Here is a 13715-nt window from a genome sequence, read left to right as displayed (position 1 = left end):
GTATCAGGGAGCTGAAATACTCCCTCATAAATTGGTGGTGGTGGTGAGGGGTGATCAGAGGTGAGAGAGAATACCCATTATCACTGGGGGTCAGAGGTCAAAAAGAGCATCAGTAATCACGAGGCAGTCAGAGATGCTGTCTGACAGTCACTGGGCTCAGGGATCTGAGTGCTGAACCCCAGTGAGGAACACTTGGCCCCTCTCTTTGCCAGAATCTGTTCATCATCCTTCCAGTCTCAGCTTCTTCCAAGAAGCTTTCCTTGACACTTCAGATGGTCTGATCCCTGTGCTCTCATAGCAGTCTCTACTTTTCCTCTGTAGAAGTCTTCACAATTGTAATGGAAATAATGTGTGTAATTTAGTTGTCCAATGTCTACCTCCCCCCTTAACACAAGCTCCAGAGAGTCAGGGTTACCCTCTGTCTCACTCATTGTTACATCCCTAATGCCAGCACAGTGTGACGAGAAGAACACCTCACAGTCACTGGGACGGTATGAGAGTGACCCAAAATACTGGGGTGGGTTAGTAAGAGCTCCCCAGTTTGTAGGGAGTCAGGGGAGTAACAGCATCCCTCTAACTGGGGGTCAAAGAAAATGTCCAAGAGGGATCAACAACCTCTAAAGGTCAAGTTCCTGGAAACTCCTTCCTCATCTAGGCTGTGTCCAAGCCTGGGGAGCCCTGCCCCCGGCTGCCCCTTACCTGGTTGACCTCCCTGCAGATCTCCCCAACTCGCCTCACCAGGAGCTGCTGCAGGTGGCGACACGTGGTGCCTGGCCCCTCGTCCTCCTGTATCAGGCTCCTGGGAGGGAGGGATGGATCAGACACAGAACTGCAGTGAGGAGGGAGTTGAGTGGAGAGGTCATGGGAGCTGGGGCCAAGAGGAACCATGAAAAATGAAGTAGGACTGGACAAAGGAAAGTAAACATGATGGAAAACGGGAAAGATGGAATTCTCAATAACAATCCTGGAAGCCTAAGCTCCGTGCTTGATGCACCAGCTCCCATGTGGGCATCACACTGAGGCTTCTGTCATGTAGCTTGCCTCTTCTTTATTCTCAGATCTTCTTTATCAGAATGGTGGTCTTCCCTTCCCTTAACCCCACCCTACCCCCGTCATTAGAGCAGTATTTAACTAGATGCCTAAGTATGAATCCTGGTTTTGCCACTTACTAACTGTGACCTTGGGCAAGTATTTAACTTATCTGTGCTTGAGTTTCTTCATCCATACCAAAATTGAGCTGATCCAGGTAAAGCACTTAGAACAGTGCCTGCTACACAGTAAGCACTTATTAAATATCATCTACTATTCCTTATTTTTGTATATCAACTTCTGAAGCCGCTCTGAACTATAGATGCTCTTAATGCTCAGCTAGGAGCCAAATCCCCATCACCTTTGCAACTCCATCAGGAAAGTAGACAGTGACATGATTTGCTACAAGCTGTGGGAAGTGGTCTGGAGCCCCCAGTCTTAGAATACAAGTCAAACTCCTACCCAAACCCTCAGTCCCAAACCTTACTTTTTAACAACATTCAAGAGGGGTGTTGTGAGAGCAGGGAAAAGCAGCTAACATTAGAGTCAGGGTGCAGGGCCCTGGCTTCTACTTACTGTGCATGTGCATACACTTCTACACGATCCTGCAGTACCCGGACGATGAGCCAGAAGTCAGGCAGGCAGGGCCGAGGGAGGCCTGAGAGGGAAGGCTGCGGAGGTGCTGGCCCAGGCGGGGTCCACAATGTGAAGGCTGCCTTCTCACCCAGAGTCTCATTGGGACCCTCACTGTCTGAGCCACTGCTGCCACCATCATAACCTGTGTCAAATGTGCTGAAGTTCAACCCCATCCTCAGGCTCATCTGAGCCTCCGAGTGCATCGGATTCAATGGGCCCTGGCAGGTTAGTCCCTTCTGATGCCCTCTGCCCAGACCCTTCCCTGTGCAGCCCTAAGTCTACTTCCCATCAGCTTAGACTCCTCTACCTCCTGCCCCAGCTTACCTAGGTGGTCAGAGTCCACACTGCCCTGACTGGACATAAGGCTTAGTCCCCGGCTGGGCCCAGGCTGGCTCCCTGAGAAGAGAAGGGAAATGCCCGGAGCCTCTCTCAAATGCTGCCTAGGACCGTCTTCCGATAATGGAAGCAGGGCCAGGCATCCACAAGTCCCTGGTTCTGGCCTCCAGACTTTGCTAAGTCCTCTCTTACCTCCTGGTGGCAGGCTGGGAAGACTGCTGATGGGGGGACCCTCAGAATCCTCTGGGGAGCCAGGGGCTTGGGGGCTGGCTGTCAGGGCCTGAGAGGCAGCAAGTCAGGACTGAGTACAGGACCCACACACCCACCACTAACCCCAACATTCCTAGGTCAGCCCAGGAAAGACTCACCTCGCCTTCGACAACTTCAGCCTTGTCCTCATGGCTGTGCCAGGCCCAGGCTGCTGAAGGGGACTCCCCATGGGACCCACCTGGCTGTTGGCCAGCTGCCACAAAGAAGAAGCCACTGTCAGGGTCCTCAAGAAGAACGTGGCCAGGGAGGTGGAGGCGGCGGAACTCCTGGGAAGGAAGCAAGAGCCAAGGTCACAGTTGAGGCAGGAGCAGCCCTCCCTATTTGTGGGACCCCACACTTCCTTATCAGGCCCCCACAACTACCTGGTGAAGCAGACACTAGCATCCCCTTTGCTGAGGTACGAAAAGGTTCAGTGACTTGCTTAAAGTTCAACAGGCCAAGGACAAGGTTGGGAGCTGGGTCTTTTCCCAGAGTTGGGCTGTCAGGCATGGGGTGAGGGACAGACAATGTGGTGAGGAGGTGGCCAGGAGGGTAATTCTATGGACTCAAACCAAGAGAGGGCCTTCCCGTTCTGTATCTGGAGTCCAGGGAAGGACGGGCCCCATGGTGACCAGGGAGTGTTCTGAGGGCAGCATACCTCCTTGAATTGTGTGAGGGAACGCTCTGGCCCAAACACAAAACTCAGTGGCAGAGTTTGGCGAAGGCAGGTGGCACGTCCAGGAGAGCTATGGATGTGCGCAGCTGCACGGTGCAGGGCAGGGCTCTGGGGGATGCCCCCTCTTCGGAGTGCCCCCACCATCTCATCCTCTAGCAACCAGCGGATCTACAGTCAGAGAGCAATCCAGGAAGTGGCGAAGGGCACCTCCCTTGTTGATTGGGGCATCACCTTACTCTTAGACTAAAAGATGCTCTGCCTCACAGACTGAGGGGGGCTTCACTTTGATCCCAGAATACAGGGGGTGCCTTACCTCACTTATATATGGAGAGGATATCAGTTACAGTGTTGAGGGGCTGTCGTTTAGGATGGGGAAGGGAAGGCCCTCACCTCACTCATGGTGGTCTCGATAGCCAGTCTGTGGGGCGTGGCCAAATTGGACAGTCCTGGGTGCCTAATTGGAAGAAAGATTTAGATACTGGTTTCCAGAAAACACAACTAAGGAAGAACAAGGAACTCTGAGAGGGAGATGAGGAAGCACCTGTCTTCTCCTGGGGGGGGCAGTGGGGGCCCCAGGCCATCATCAGACCTTAGAGACGATGGTTGCCCTGGGGATCGTGGGAATGAAACACTGCTCTCAGACGTTGACCTGAACAGGGTGGGAGCAAAAGTCAAAGGTCAGCAGCTCCTAGCCTCCCAGAGCCTCCTTAGCACTCTTTTCTTAGAATCCTTAAGGTGCCCTCCCCCAAGTGCCCCTAGAGTCCTTAATAGTCCCCAACAAAACCCCAGATCCCCCCACCAAACTTGCTGCCACACCGATGGTGCTGAGGGTCCGAGGTTGGCGGGAGCTCCACTTCCAGGGGCAAGGTCAGCACGAAGACGTCCAGAGTGACACTGAGGTCCCTCAGGGGCACTCGGCCTCCAATGGGGGGGCCCTCCAGAATGGAAAGCACCTGGCCTGGTAGAGGGGGAAAGTTAGGTGTTGCTGGGAGCCCTGGGGCAAGCAAAGATTCCAAGTTCTCAGCACTAAATAGTTATACCCAGGCTCTCTGCTCTCCCAGACACGCAGGCAGGCTGTACTGGGGCCTGTGGCCCTCCCCTGGGCACCCCCAAACTCACCCAGGCAGGTGGGCAGGCTGCATACAGGTACTGAGCTGTGCTGTCCACGCAGCCGCACAGAGCACGTGAGGTGCAGGAAGAGTGGTGGCAGGTCACGCATGAGGCTCTCAGGCCCAGTGGGTGAGTCGCCCCCCAGGATACTGAAGGAGTCTTCATCAGGGTTTACGGTGTCTGCATCCGACAGTGAGGCGGAGTCTAGCCCAGTAGGCCCTAGGTCTGGATCACGGCTCTCGCGGTATTCAACCTCCAGCTCTGGGTCACTCTCAGTGACCACACAGCAGGCTGATGTGTCTCCTAGAGATGCATGTCGTGCGGTCAATGGGAGAGGTTGGCAGTGGAAGCCCCTGAATCCTGACTTGAAGCCAGCCTTCCCACCACTACCCACTTGCCCACACACCTTCTTCTCCCATAAGCTCAGCCTCTGAAAACTCCAAGTCACTGACTTTTCTGTCTACTGTGTCCCGGGGGCCCTCATCCTGGGCAAAAAAAAAAGACACAGCTTGATCCAAAGCAGGACAAGAGCCACATCCAGGTCTCAAGGAACCAAGAGTCAAGAGGATCCAGGTGGGCACATGGGGCCTCTGGGGCTACAGGTCAGTACGAAGGAAGGGAGAAAGATACTCACCTCTCGCCTGCTGGATGGAGGGCAATAGAAGAAGTAGTGAGGATTAGAGGGCACTGTGCGGAAGTGGAGACCACTAATCTCCAGGAACTTCTCCTGCATTGGGGTTAGAAGAAGACTATCATGTCAGCCACCCCTCAACAGAGTTTCACCCCCTACCCCCTAGAACAGACATGTACACATCCCCAACCCAGAAGAGAACACTGCCCCCCCAGGCAGGCAGGACTCTACCCCTCTCCTATCCTCACCAAGATTCCCACCTGGATGAGGCTATGAAGGGCATCATGTGCCTCTCCTCTGAGCTGGCAGACGTCTGTCAGAGAGATCTCCAGGCCAGGGTCTGGATTGCCAGGGACACGGGTGCTCTGAAACTCAGGCTCGCTTAGGTCCTCGGTCTCTATGCTGAGTGGTCAGGTTGGGGGTAGGAGTGGGGGTTTAGGTGTTAACAACCACCAAGTCCTAGAGGAGCATGCTTTGCAACTGGGAGCAGCATACGCCTGTCTTTGTCTCTAGGAAGGGTGCTCAGCACAACAGCAGGGGCAGCGGAAGAGGCCAGGAGAACCAACCCACCCGCCCATTTTGGCTCTAACCTCCACATTTCTTAAGGGCCAGACATTTCTGTCAAACAGGAATGAGTAAGGATGACTCCCAGTTTTCTGAGCTGGACCACTGGGTGGAGGGTGGGATCATTCACCGTGTATGAAGAACCCAGGTGGAGAAGCAAGGTTTGGTGGGAAGAAAATGCCCTCATTTGGGGACCATGAAAGGCAGGGGATCTAGAGCTCCAGGCAGGACACTGGGCTGGAGCTCTGATACTTGAGTCACCAGCACGCTCTTCCCTCCGCTGCTTCTGCTTCCCTAGTGCTAACACACTGCAGATGCCACACGCAGAGCTGGGTGCCCGCCTGCGTTTCTCACTCCCTAAACACACGGACCTGTTGGGTCCCTAAGGTGAGCTGTGAACTCAGCAGTGGGCAAAATACAGTTTTTGCCTCTATGAAACTCACAGATTAGTTGGGGGGAATCACTACTATTGTATGAATGTCTTCAGAACAAGCTTCTACTTTCACTGATGGCAACTGGCAACTCCCTACTTCTAATTCAGGTCAACACCAGAACAGGGGAACCAGGAAGGGAGACTGCTGCCCACGCCGAATGAGAGAAAAAAGCCTGGGCAGGACATGGAAGCCGGCGACCAGCACTACGGCCTCTCTGGTGCTCGGGTGCTACCTTGCACAGCCATCCCCGTGGCTCGGAAGGTGCCTGTGAATAGGGACTTGGTCTGTGTGCCCCCGTATACATCATTCCAGGACAATCCTAACCTGGACTCAGAAGCCAGGATAGCTCGTTCCCGAGGCTCGGGGCACTCTTCGATGCTGCTGCCGAAGGGCCCAGGGCTGAGAGGACCAGGGCTTGGGGGTGCGTGAGGCAAACCCCGAGTGTGGCCACACAGTGCAAGCAGAAAAGGGGTGATGTCTACTTCTTGTAGCAGCTCCTCACAGGCATCTACCGCTATCAGCAAGTCCTGGGAGGTGACACTCTGTGCTTGCTGCAAGCTCCGGAACAGCCCTGATAGAAGTGGAAGGGACCACAAGGGTCAAGCTCTGCAATGGCTCCCCAGTCCCCATCCCTGTAATCCCTAAATCTCCTCCTCCCTGACACCCCCTTACACGGCCTCCTGCTCACCACGGACGTAGCACCGCTGGGCATGCTCCTGTAGCAAGGCACAATGGTTGGCTGCCTCCTTGTGCCTGGGCTCCATCCAGGCTGAGGATGGGGGCGGCTGGTCAAGGAACTGAGTCCTAGGAATGGGAGGAAAGAGAGAGCTTGGCTAACTCCCCTAAGTGACACCTCAGACTTACCATCTACCTACACTCCAATGGATTATCCATAGGTCCCTACCAATTGTATTCATGGCCCAGCTAGTTCAATTGATTTGCCCAAAGAAGCCCAGCACAGAGCTGGCAGGACATGACTAGGAAGGTAAGTTCCTGCCACTGACCATCAACCTGTCTGTCCATATCCAAGTGTGTACCTGAGCCTTGGCTGGGGGCCACGGTCCTGGGAGAACCTAGGTCAACATTGAGGACACTCACTGGAAGATGAGGTCTCGGGGTGCCTGAGGGGGCTGCGTGCCAACCATTTGCTCCCTCAGCGCTTCCAGGGCACAGCTATAGACGTAGACAGGACACCGGGTCCGGGGCACATCTGCACCCTCTGTCTGTGGAGCCTGACGCCCAGTGTAAGCCTGGAAGTCCTGACGGAAGGGTGGGCTCAGCTCTCCTGGACTGTGGGCACTGTCTGTGGGAAGAGGTGTCACATGGTCTTCCAGCCCTCTATTTGTTCCCCATTCCCACTCCTGCTTAACTGACTTGAGAGTCAGCAGCCTTACCGCCAGCTGGGGTGACACTGAGGATGGGGACCTGGGACTTTGTGGCCCTGACCCCAATTCCCCCCAGATCTTTCAGGCTGGAGGCCCTGCTCCAATCCCCGAACTTAGGTTTTGTCTCCTCTTGAGAGGGTCCCTCCAGGCCATAGGCAGCCAGATGCTGGACATCTGACGAGGAAAGAGATAAATCAGAGCTGCTGGGTGGGCTGGTGAGGGAGCTCAGGAGTTGGAATCTGAGGGGGTCACTGAGGAAGTCAGGGGTTCGTACCTGAGAAGGTAGCTGGGAGGAAAGTCAGAAACACGTGCTGGGGCGTCACAAGCCTTGCATAGCAGCGCCACTGCGGGGGCTGGGTAGAGATGAGAGGCTTGAGAGTCTCAGGACCTACACTCTGTAAGAGAGAAACAATATTAGTGCAATCTATAAAGGACCATCCAACCCCTGCTCCTTCCTCCACCCTGGAGTCCAACCTTAGGGACAGCTTGCAAGATCCAGGACAAAGGGGAAGGACAGTATCCTGTCAGTGGCAGGAGGCATTTAGTACCCGGGGGATGGAAAGCTGGGGTATGAATATGTGGTGACAGAAGGAGATCACTACGAGAAAGGGCTCAAGGAGATGAATGAGTGCTGACTTGGATAGGAAGAGCTGAGTCTCCAGGGGCCTGGGCGCTGCTGACTGCTTGATCCTTCAGGATCCCGTCGCCCCCCACTGGTGGCCCCTCTGGACCTACAATGAGGGTAGAGGGTGGTGAAGGGGGCAGGGTCAGCAGAGAAGTAGGGCTCTGAGGTGAAGAGAGGGGGAGGCCAAAACCCAAAGACAGAAACCATCCTGTGGGCTGGGGGAAAAGCAGCTGGAGCAGAGTCTAGTATCAGCTGAGAGGTGGGGAGCTTACCTGGACTGCGGCAGGTCCGCCACAGCACCTCACTCAAGAAAGCAGCCTGGTCAGCGGTGGTCAGCGGGATTTCCCGGTCACTCAGCTCCTGCCCCAGGCAGCTGTGCAGCAGGCACAGCACCATGTCGTTGGCGGGACAGGGACCCTCGGCGAGAGGGACGCCCTCTGGCTCTGCCCGACATACACTCCACTCAGCACCAAGAGCCTCCTGCTGCCCAGTGCCCCTGGCTCAGCCCTGACCAGCACAGCCCTGCCTTCAGCCTCCAAGCCTCCTCCCGCCTCCATCACTCATTTTCTCATTTTCAGACTCATCTGCTCTCTCTTCTCTAATACTCCCAGGCTTGCTGGCCCTCTAGGTATAGGGTGAGTGGGTACAAAGTTCACCCACCTCTGGAAAGCAGAAGGAAGAACATTTGGAGCTGCTGGCACTGAGGCAACAGTCCCATTAGGTCAAAACGGAAAGGGATCTCATGGACACAGGTGTCTCCTCCCTGGTCCAATCCTAGGAGTGAAGGAAGGAAGACAAGACACACGGTGAGACCCAGATTTCCTGCCTTTGGTTGCCTTCGCCCCACCCACTCCCCTGCTCCACCTCTGGGGACCCCTTCCCCCCTGACCATCAGACACCCTCGGCTCTGGGGGCAGAGGATTCCATTCCTTGCTCTGGCACAGCTGTATGAGGTATTCAAAGCTCAGCATGGAGCCTATGCAGGCAGCGTCCCGAGGGTGGAGCTAGGGGAGGAATAGCAGAGGTCAGGGGTCAGCCCCTCCTAGCCCAGAGTAGCTGGCCTCCAGCTCTCAAGGAAGCCCATAAAGTCACAGACATTCAGAACACAGAGATTTGGAGGAACCAGGAAGCCCACAGGCTATAGTACTCCCAGGGGAACAGCACCCAATCTGGTAAGGGGAGGGGATACTTCCGAGGTCACTCACAGCTTGAGGGATCTCAGAGTACGTCAAGCCCTGCAGGTGCTTCCAGCTGTCAGGGCCAGGTCCCACTCGCCCGTACTGCGGCTCCACCCACACCTCAGTGACCAGATTGAGCTCCGAGTCTCCCTCCAGGGCCTCCACCTCCACATCATTGTCATCATCTGTTGAGAAGCTACAGGAAGAAGGGCCCTGAGCCTGGGAGAGAGGAGAGTCCAATCCACAACCGCATGGCAGGGAGGCAGTTCACAGAGGGCGGCAAGGTGGCAGCACGCAGGACGCCACAGTTGCACATGGCCTTGCCAGACCTGCAACTGCTCGATGAAGCATCTAAAAACAGAACCTCCTCCCCCAACACTCAGGGTATGGGAGACAGAGTAGGGAGAAGGCTTCCGGAATGTGGAGAGAGGCAGCTCTCAGAGAGGGCTTGGTCTCACCTGTCTTTGGTGGAGGTAGAGTGTGGGGGGAAGAGGATGTACTGGACAACACAGGTGTGCCTCTCTTCGACTGCAGCCTGTCCTGGGGGCTCGTTCTGTGGGTAGATTGGGAGAGTCTGGGCAAACCCCAGCCAAGGCAGAGATCTGGCTCTGTCCAGCTCTGGCCCTCAGAACTTTAGTCCCCTTGCCACATTGTCCTGGGACTGGCCTTAGGCCTTGGGTCCTCTGGCCACAGGGTCCCCGTGAGGCAGAGTTTCCTGCAGTCCCAACCCAGCTCAGAGGTGAGCGTCCCTCTGATGATGGACTTTGGTGGGGAGGTGTCATGAGGGATGACACATACCTGAATTGGAAGCTCCAGGACCATGTTGATGATTCCTTCCCCGCTGCAGGCGAAGTGGAACCCTTCAGAGAGTCGGACTCTGAAGCCCCATAAAGGTGGAGTGGGGACAGGATAAGATAGGGGAAGAGACACTGAGAGTACACGCCCCTGTCCCCCACAGCACTTCTGTATCCACTTTCCAGCAGCCATCCAGAAAGACTTGTCTGCTGGTGCCCTGTTCAGACTACTGGTCCCTCAAGTGTTAAGAGGTCCAACTATGACCAGAGGCCAAAATAGAGTAGGAGGAGAGGAGGAAGGAGAGGGCAGTAGCATGCACTGCTCTATGCTAGACACTTTGCATAACAGCAGCAGCAAAGAGACTGGGGCTTAAAGAGGGGAGCTGTCTGGCTTAGGCTTCCTGCCAGCATCCAGACCCAGGGCCTACACTTGCTCTCTCCCTGCCCCAAGTTGCCTGGCAGGCTTGGGTGACGTACTCAGTGAGAATGGAGAGGAGCTGGGCAATGGCGCTGAGCGGCAGGGCAGGGGCCAGTCCTGATGGGACACTCCAGAGCCAGCGTTGATGGTAGAGGTAGCGAGACAGCGACGCTAGGCTAGAAGAGGCTGAGCGGCCTGACACCAAGGGCAGTGGCCCTGGTGGCTCCAGTGTCAGCAAGAAGGGTGCCCGGTAGTCCAGGGGTAGCTTCTCATACCTAGGAGACCGAGGCAACTCTCAGTTGATCTCTACTCACATGTAGCTAAGCCACAGCCCTCCCACATGCTCCTGACCCCATCCTCACCCTCTGTACCAACCTGATGAGTAGCTTGTCCAGTGGCTTATGCAGGACCACAAGGCATGGCCGGTCAGACAGGGCCTGCTGTGGCCCCAGCATAGGGGGGGACTTGGAGGGAGAGTTGCCCCCACCAATACCCCCCAGCCCTTTTCGTTTCACCTTGGGTGTTGGCTCCTTGTTTTGCACCCGGTGGGGGAAACGCAGCCTCAGGATCTCTTCCTGCAGGCCCGACACAATCTGAGGGAAAAATGTGGTCAGATCCTGCTCCCTCCATCTCCTACAGGTCTGGGAGAGGGCCCACAGACAAGGCGAGAGAGGCCGCTACCCCAAGCCTTACTTGGTCTGGGGGCTCCTCTCTCTACTGGCCCTGGCCCTGTGGGGTTTGGGGAGGAGGAGCTAGTCTACATTCCAGGGCTTCTCAGTCTGGGAGTAGGTCAGGGCCCAGCTCACCTTATGCCGGGCCTGTGCTGGAGTGCCGATGGGAAAACCTAGGCGAAGAACCATGCATGGGGCCTTGGAAATGATGCGGACCATGTAGAAGGAGGAGGGGGGCTGGTCTGGGGCACTGAGGAGAAATGCGAGTCAGTGAGCAGCCCTAGGCTGGGAGTAAATGGGTTCAGGAGGAAGTAGGGATGAGGTGCGGGGTTAGAGGAAGACACAGGGGATGAGGCGACGGGGGAAGAGTGAGGGGACACCACTCTGCCCACCTGGAGAGCAGCTTCACGTAGGAATAGCCCTCGACTAGCACGAAGCTGCTCCAGTCACGAAGCAGAGAGGTCAGCGAGGAGTGCGAGATCCTGCACTGGACAGTGCTGTAGCGCCCATTGCTGCCCGGGGTGTGCAAGTGCTTGGGGATTGGTCTGGGGAGAGGGGTGTAGATTGAGGTCAGACCTCCCAGCCCCAATCTGGGGGTAAAAGCACAGTTGCTACCTCTCTCTTCTAGGCCCTGTCTGAGGATATGGGGGCCGATGAGCAGGAAGACTAGAAAAGGGTCATAGTTTTTCTCGGCCAAGGTTGGTAAGGGCTCATCTGCTGCTTCCCCATCACTCCCTGCCCCTCACGCCTGCTCTCCACCCCAACTATGGCCCTAGGAGGATACCCACGTGTCATGTTCCAGGATTAGCACCAGGCGATGCATGTGCAACCACCGCTGCCATGAATTAGCATCCATGGACAGCACTGGCTTCCAGTAGGCAGCAAACTGGGTGTGGGATGAGTCGGACCCACTGTGTTGAAGGGAGAGCACCTGGGGACAGGAAGGACAGCCTATAGGAGCACTCGTGGAGAAGCAGGGTACAACCTCCAAACAGCAAACAGAACCACAGGGTTCAGCGGGTAAGAGATGGCAGTTGTTTAAGGTTAAAGGAACCTACAGCCCAGCCTGGGACAGAGGCAAAAACTGCCTCCAACACAAAGGCTAGATTAGGATGAATGAGTCCAGGGACAGACTGTGTAGCCTTTTAAAGCCAAATCCAGGCAAAGGATGGGACTTGCCATGCTTCTATCACGGGAGGAAAGGCACTAAGTGACGGCAGGACCTCAGAACGAGGCCTCTGCACACTCACATAAGCCTCTTGCTGGTCAGTACTAGCCTGATAGCCGTGGGCTGAGTGTGAAGAAAGCACAGGACCAAGGAAGCTATGGTCTTCAGGAAGTGCACAGTTCACAGTGGTCGGCAGTGGTGGGAAACAGTTGAAGGTGGTGGGGAGGCCAGAGTGCGCCACATGGAGATGTGGTGAGGGGCTCGCAGTTGGCTGGGATACCACCACCTAGCTATTCTGCAAGTCTTTACCTCTGACACCTGTGATCTGCTAAGGACAGCCTCTCTCTTTAGATTCTTCTCCTCCCCCTGGGGCTTTGAAGGAGGGAGAATTGCTCTCAAGGCGAAAGCTTAGGGTTCTGATTTGGATGCTTCCGACTTGAGAGGGAAGGAAAAAGAAGGTGGTTCTGGGCTCCAGAGCTGTGCCAATCCAAGTCTGGGTGGCCACAAAACGGGGATAATGAGCACCAGAGCCACTCACCGGGGTGGTGGAGCCAGGAGGGATGTAGAAGAGGGGCACTCCACTCTTGGTGCTGTCAGGAAGCGTGAAATGTTCTGGGACTGAAGAGAAGGACTGAAGGTGGGCTAGCATCTGGTCCGTCTGGTTAATGCTGCAGAAAGAGGACCAACCCTGAGCCACACCTGACTTTGGTTGGTACAGAGGAGGGGAGCTCCAGGGGGGCATGGGACCCTGGACACAAGCCTTGTGCTCAGGGTGACTCTCTCCAGCTCCCAGCTTCACACATCTGTCCCCCCACACAACAAATGGGGCATCACTCACTGAGCGGTGACCTTACTCACCTCTGCAGCGTGTTCCAGAACCGCCGGATAACATGGGTACGATACAGCGAGCGAATGGGTTGCCTCAGTGCACAGGACACATCATGCAGAATGTCATAGCCACCTTCCATTGTCACTTCCACCCGTGTTCCTCGAGGGCCCTCGGGCTCCAGAGGCCAAGGCGCCACAGCCACATACTCGATGCGCATGTTGTGTTTCCACAGCAGCACCAGCTTCACCTCCAGCTGGGACCCTCCTTCAGGGGAAACAGGAGGGCTAGTTAGGGGCAGAAGGCATAGGACTCCAGGCCTGGGACTGAGTCCTATCTGAAACCCCCATCTCCCTCATGGAACTCTAGCCTGGCCAAAGGTTCCAAGCATGGTTCCATAGACTCCAGGCCCAGAGCCTGCCAACTGTCACAAACAGAAGTGTGCAGGAGTAATCTGAAAACAAAGCCAAGTTCAGCTGACTCACCTTGGGCAAAAGGAGACGGAATTGGGAAGCTAAATGCTAAGAGAACTAAGCCCTGAAGGCAACTCAGAACCCACCTGTTTCAAATGATACACAGAATCTTTCACTGGGACGCCCTTTCATGTGTGATACCTGTGAGTCTTCTGCTTTGTTCAGCAGGTCCTCCCCCACACAAAATCGGAGAGACTTGTGTGATACAGCAAGGCCTAGTGACCTTTACCTTTGGCCAGTGTGACTTCTCGGACACTGTAGCCCTCTCGAAGCCGTACAGACACAGTGCTGACCAAGTCAGCTGGCACCTCCTTCTCAGTGTGCTTCTTCCGGCGCAGGACCAAGGCAGGGTTGCTGCTGGCGGAGACCAGGTGCTCATTAAATAAGCGGTGCTGGGAGCCTAGAAGACCAGTGAGGATGGGGAAGGAGAAAGTCCTCATCTGTTGGCTCACAGGGATATAGGGGGAGGGGCTCCACTGAAATCATGGGGAGAGAACAGTGCCAGAGTAGTA

The 13715-nt window shown here is 55.7% G+C and overlaps 1 protein-coding gene across 1 annotated transcript in view; it reads right to left on the bottom strand.

Moving 5' to 3' along the window:
- The window catches only part of SZT2 (SZT2 subunit of KICSTOR complex), a 56543-nt gene that overhangs the window by 17690 nt on the left and 25138 nt on the right, over window positions 1-13715 (bottom strand). Inside the window, exons 10-42 of the mRNA XM_058552159.1 lie at window positions 13433-13603; window positions 12763-12997; window positions 12443-12572; window positions 11525-11667; window positions 11129-11281; window positions 10872-10986; window positions 10441-10658; window positions 10125-10340; window positions 9652-9730; window positions 9312-9406; window positions 8881-9049; window positions 8565-8679; window positions 8336-8449; window positions 7948-8118; window positions 7687-7781; window positions 7325-7445; window positions 7060-7224; window positions 6764-6968; window positions 6354-6469; window positions 5990-6236; window positions 4928-5069; window positions 4671-4763; window positions 4443-4521; window positions 4046-4339; window positions 3743-3884; window positions 3468-3575; window positions 3317-3380; window positions 2909-3094; window positions 2370-2537; window positions 2194-2281; window positions 1990-2061; window positions 1606-1807; window positions 700-799 (exon numbers count right to left, since the gene is read on the bottom strand). Of these exons, the coding sequence (XP_058408142.1) occupies window positions 700-799; window positions 1606-1807; window positions 1990-2061; window positions 2194-2281; window positions 2370-2537; window positions 2909-3094; window positions 3317-3380; window positions 3468-3575; window positions 3743-3884; window positions 4046-4339; window positions 4443-4521; window positions 4671-4763; window positions 4928-5069; window positions 5990-6236; window positions 6354-6469; window positions 6764-6968; window positions 7060-7224; window positions 7325-7445; window positions 7687-7781; window positions 7948-8118; window positions 8336-8449; window positions 8565-8679; window positions 8881-9049; window positions 9312-9406; window positions 9652-9730; window positions 10125-10340; window positions 10441-10658; window positions 10872-10986; window positions 11129-11281; window positions 11525-11667; window positions 12443-12572; window positions 12763-12997; window positions 13433-13603 (4811 nt within the window). The remainder of the gene's footprint in view (window positions 1-699; window positions 800-1605; window positions 1808-1989; window positions 2062-2193; window positions 2282-2369; window positions 2538-2908; window positions 3095-3316; window positions 3381-3467; window positions 3576-3742; window positions 3885-4045; window positions 4340-4442; window positions 4522-4670; window positions 4764-4927; window positions 5070-5989; window positions 6237-6353; window positions 6470-6763; window positions 6969-7059; window positions 7225-7324; window positions 7446-7686; window positions 7782-7947; window positions 8119-8335; window positions 8450-8564; window positions 8680-8880; window positions 9050-9311; window positions 9407-9651; window positions 9731-10124; window positions 10341-10440; window positions 10659-10871; window positions 10987-11128; window positions 11282-11524; window positions 11668-12442; window positions 12573-12762; window positions 12998-13432; window positions 13604-13715) is intronic.

Source organism: Diceros bicornis, chromosome 13, assembly GCF_020826845.1.
Source record: "Diceros bicornis minor isolate mBicDic1 chromosome 13, mDicBic1.mat.cur, whole genome shotgun sequence".
NCBI classification, from domain to species: Eukaryota; Metazoa; Chordata; class Mammalia; order Perissodactyla; family Rhinocerotidae; genus Diceros; species Diceros bicornis.
The sequence above is the reverse complement of the archived record's forward strand: the minus strand, read 5'-3'. Positions and strand labels throughout refer to the sequence as shown.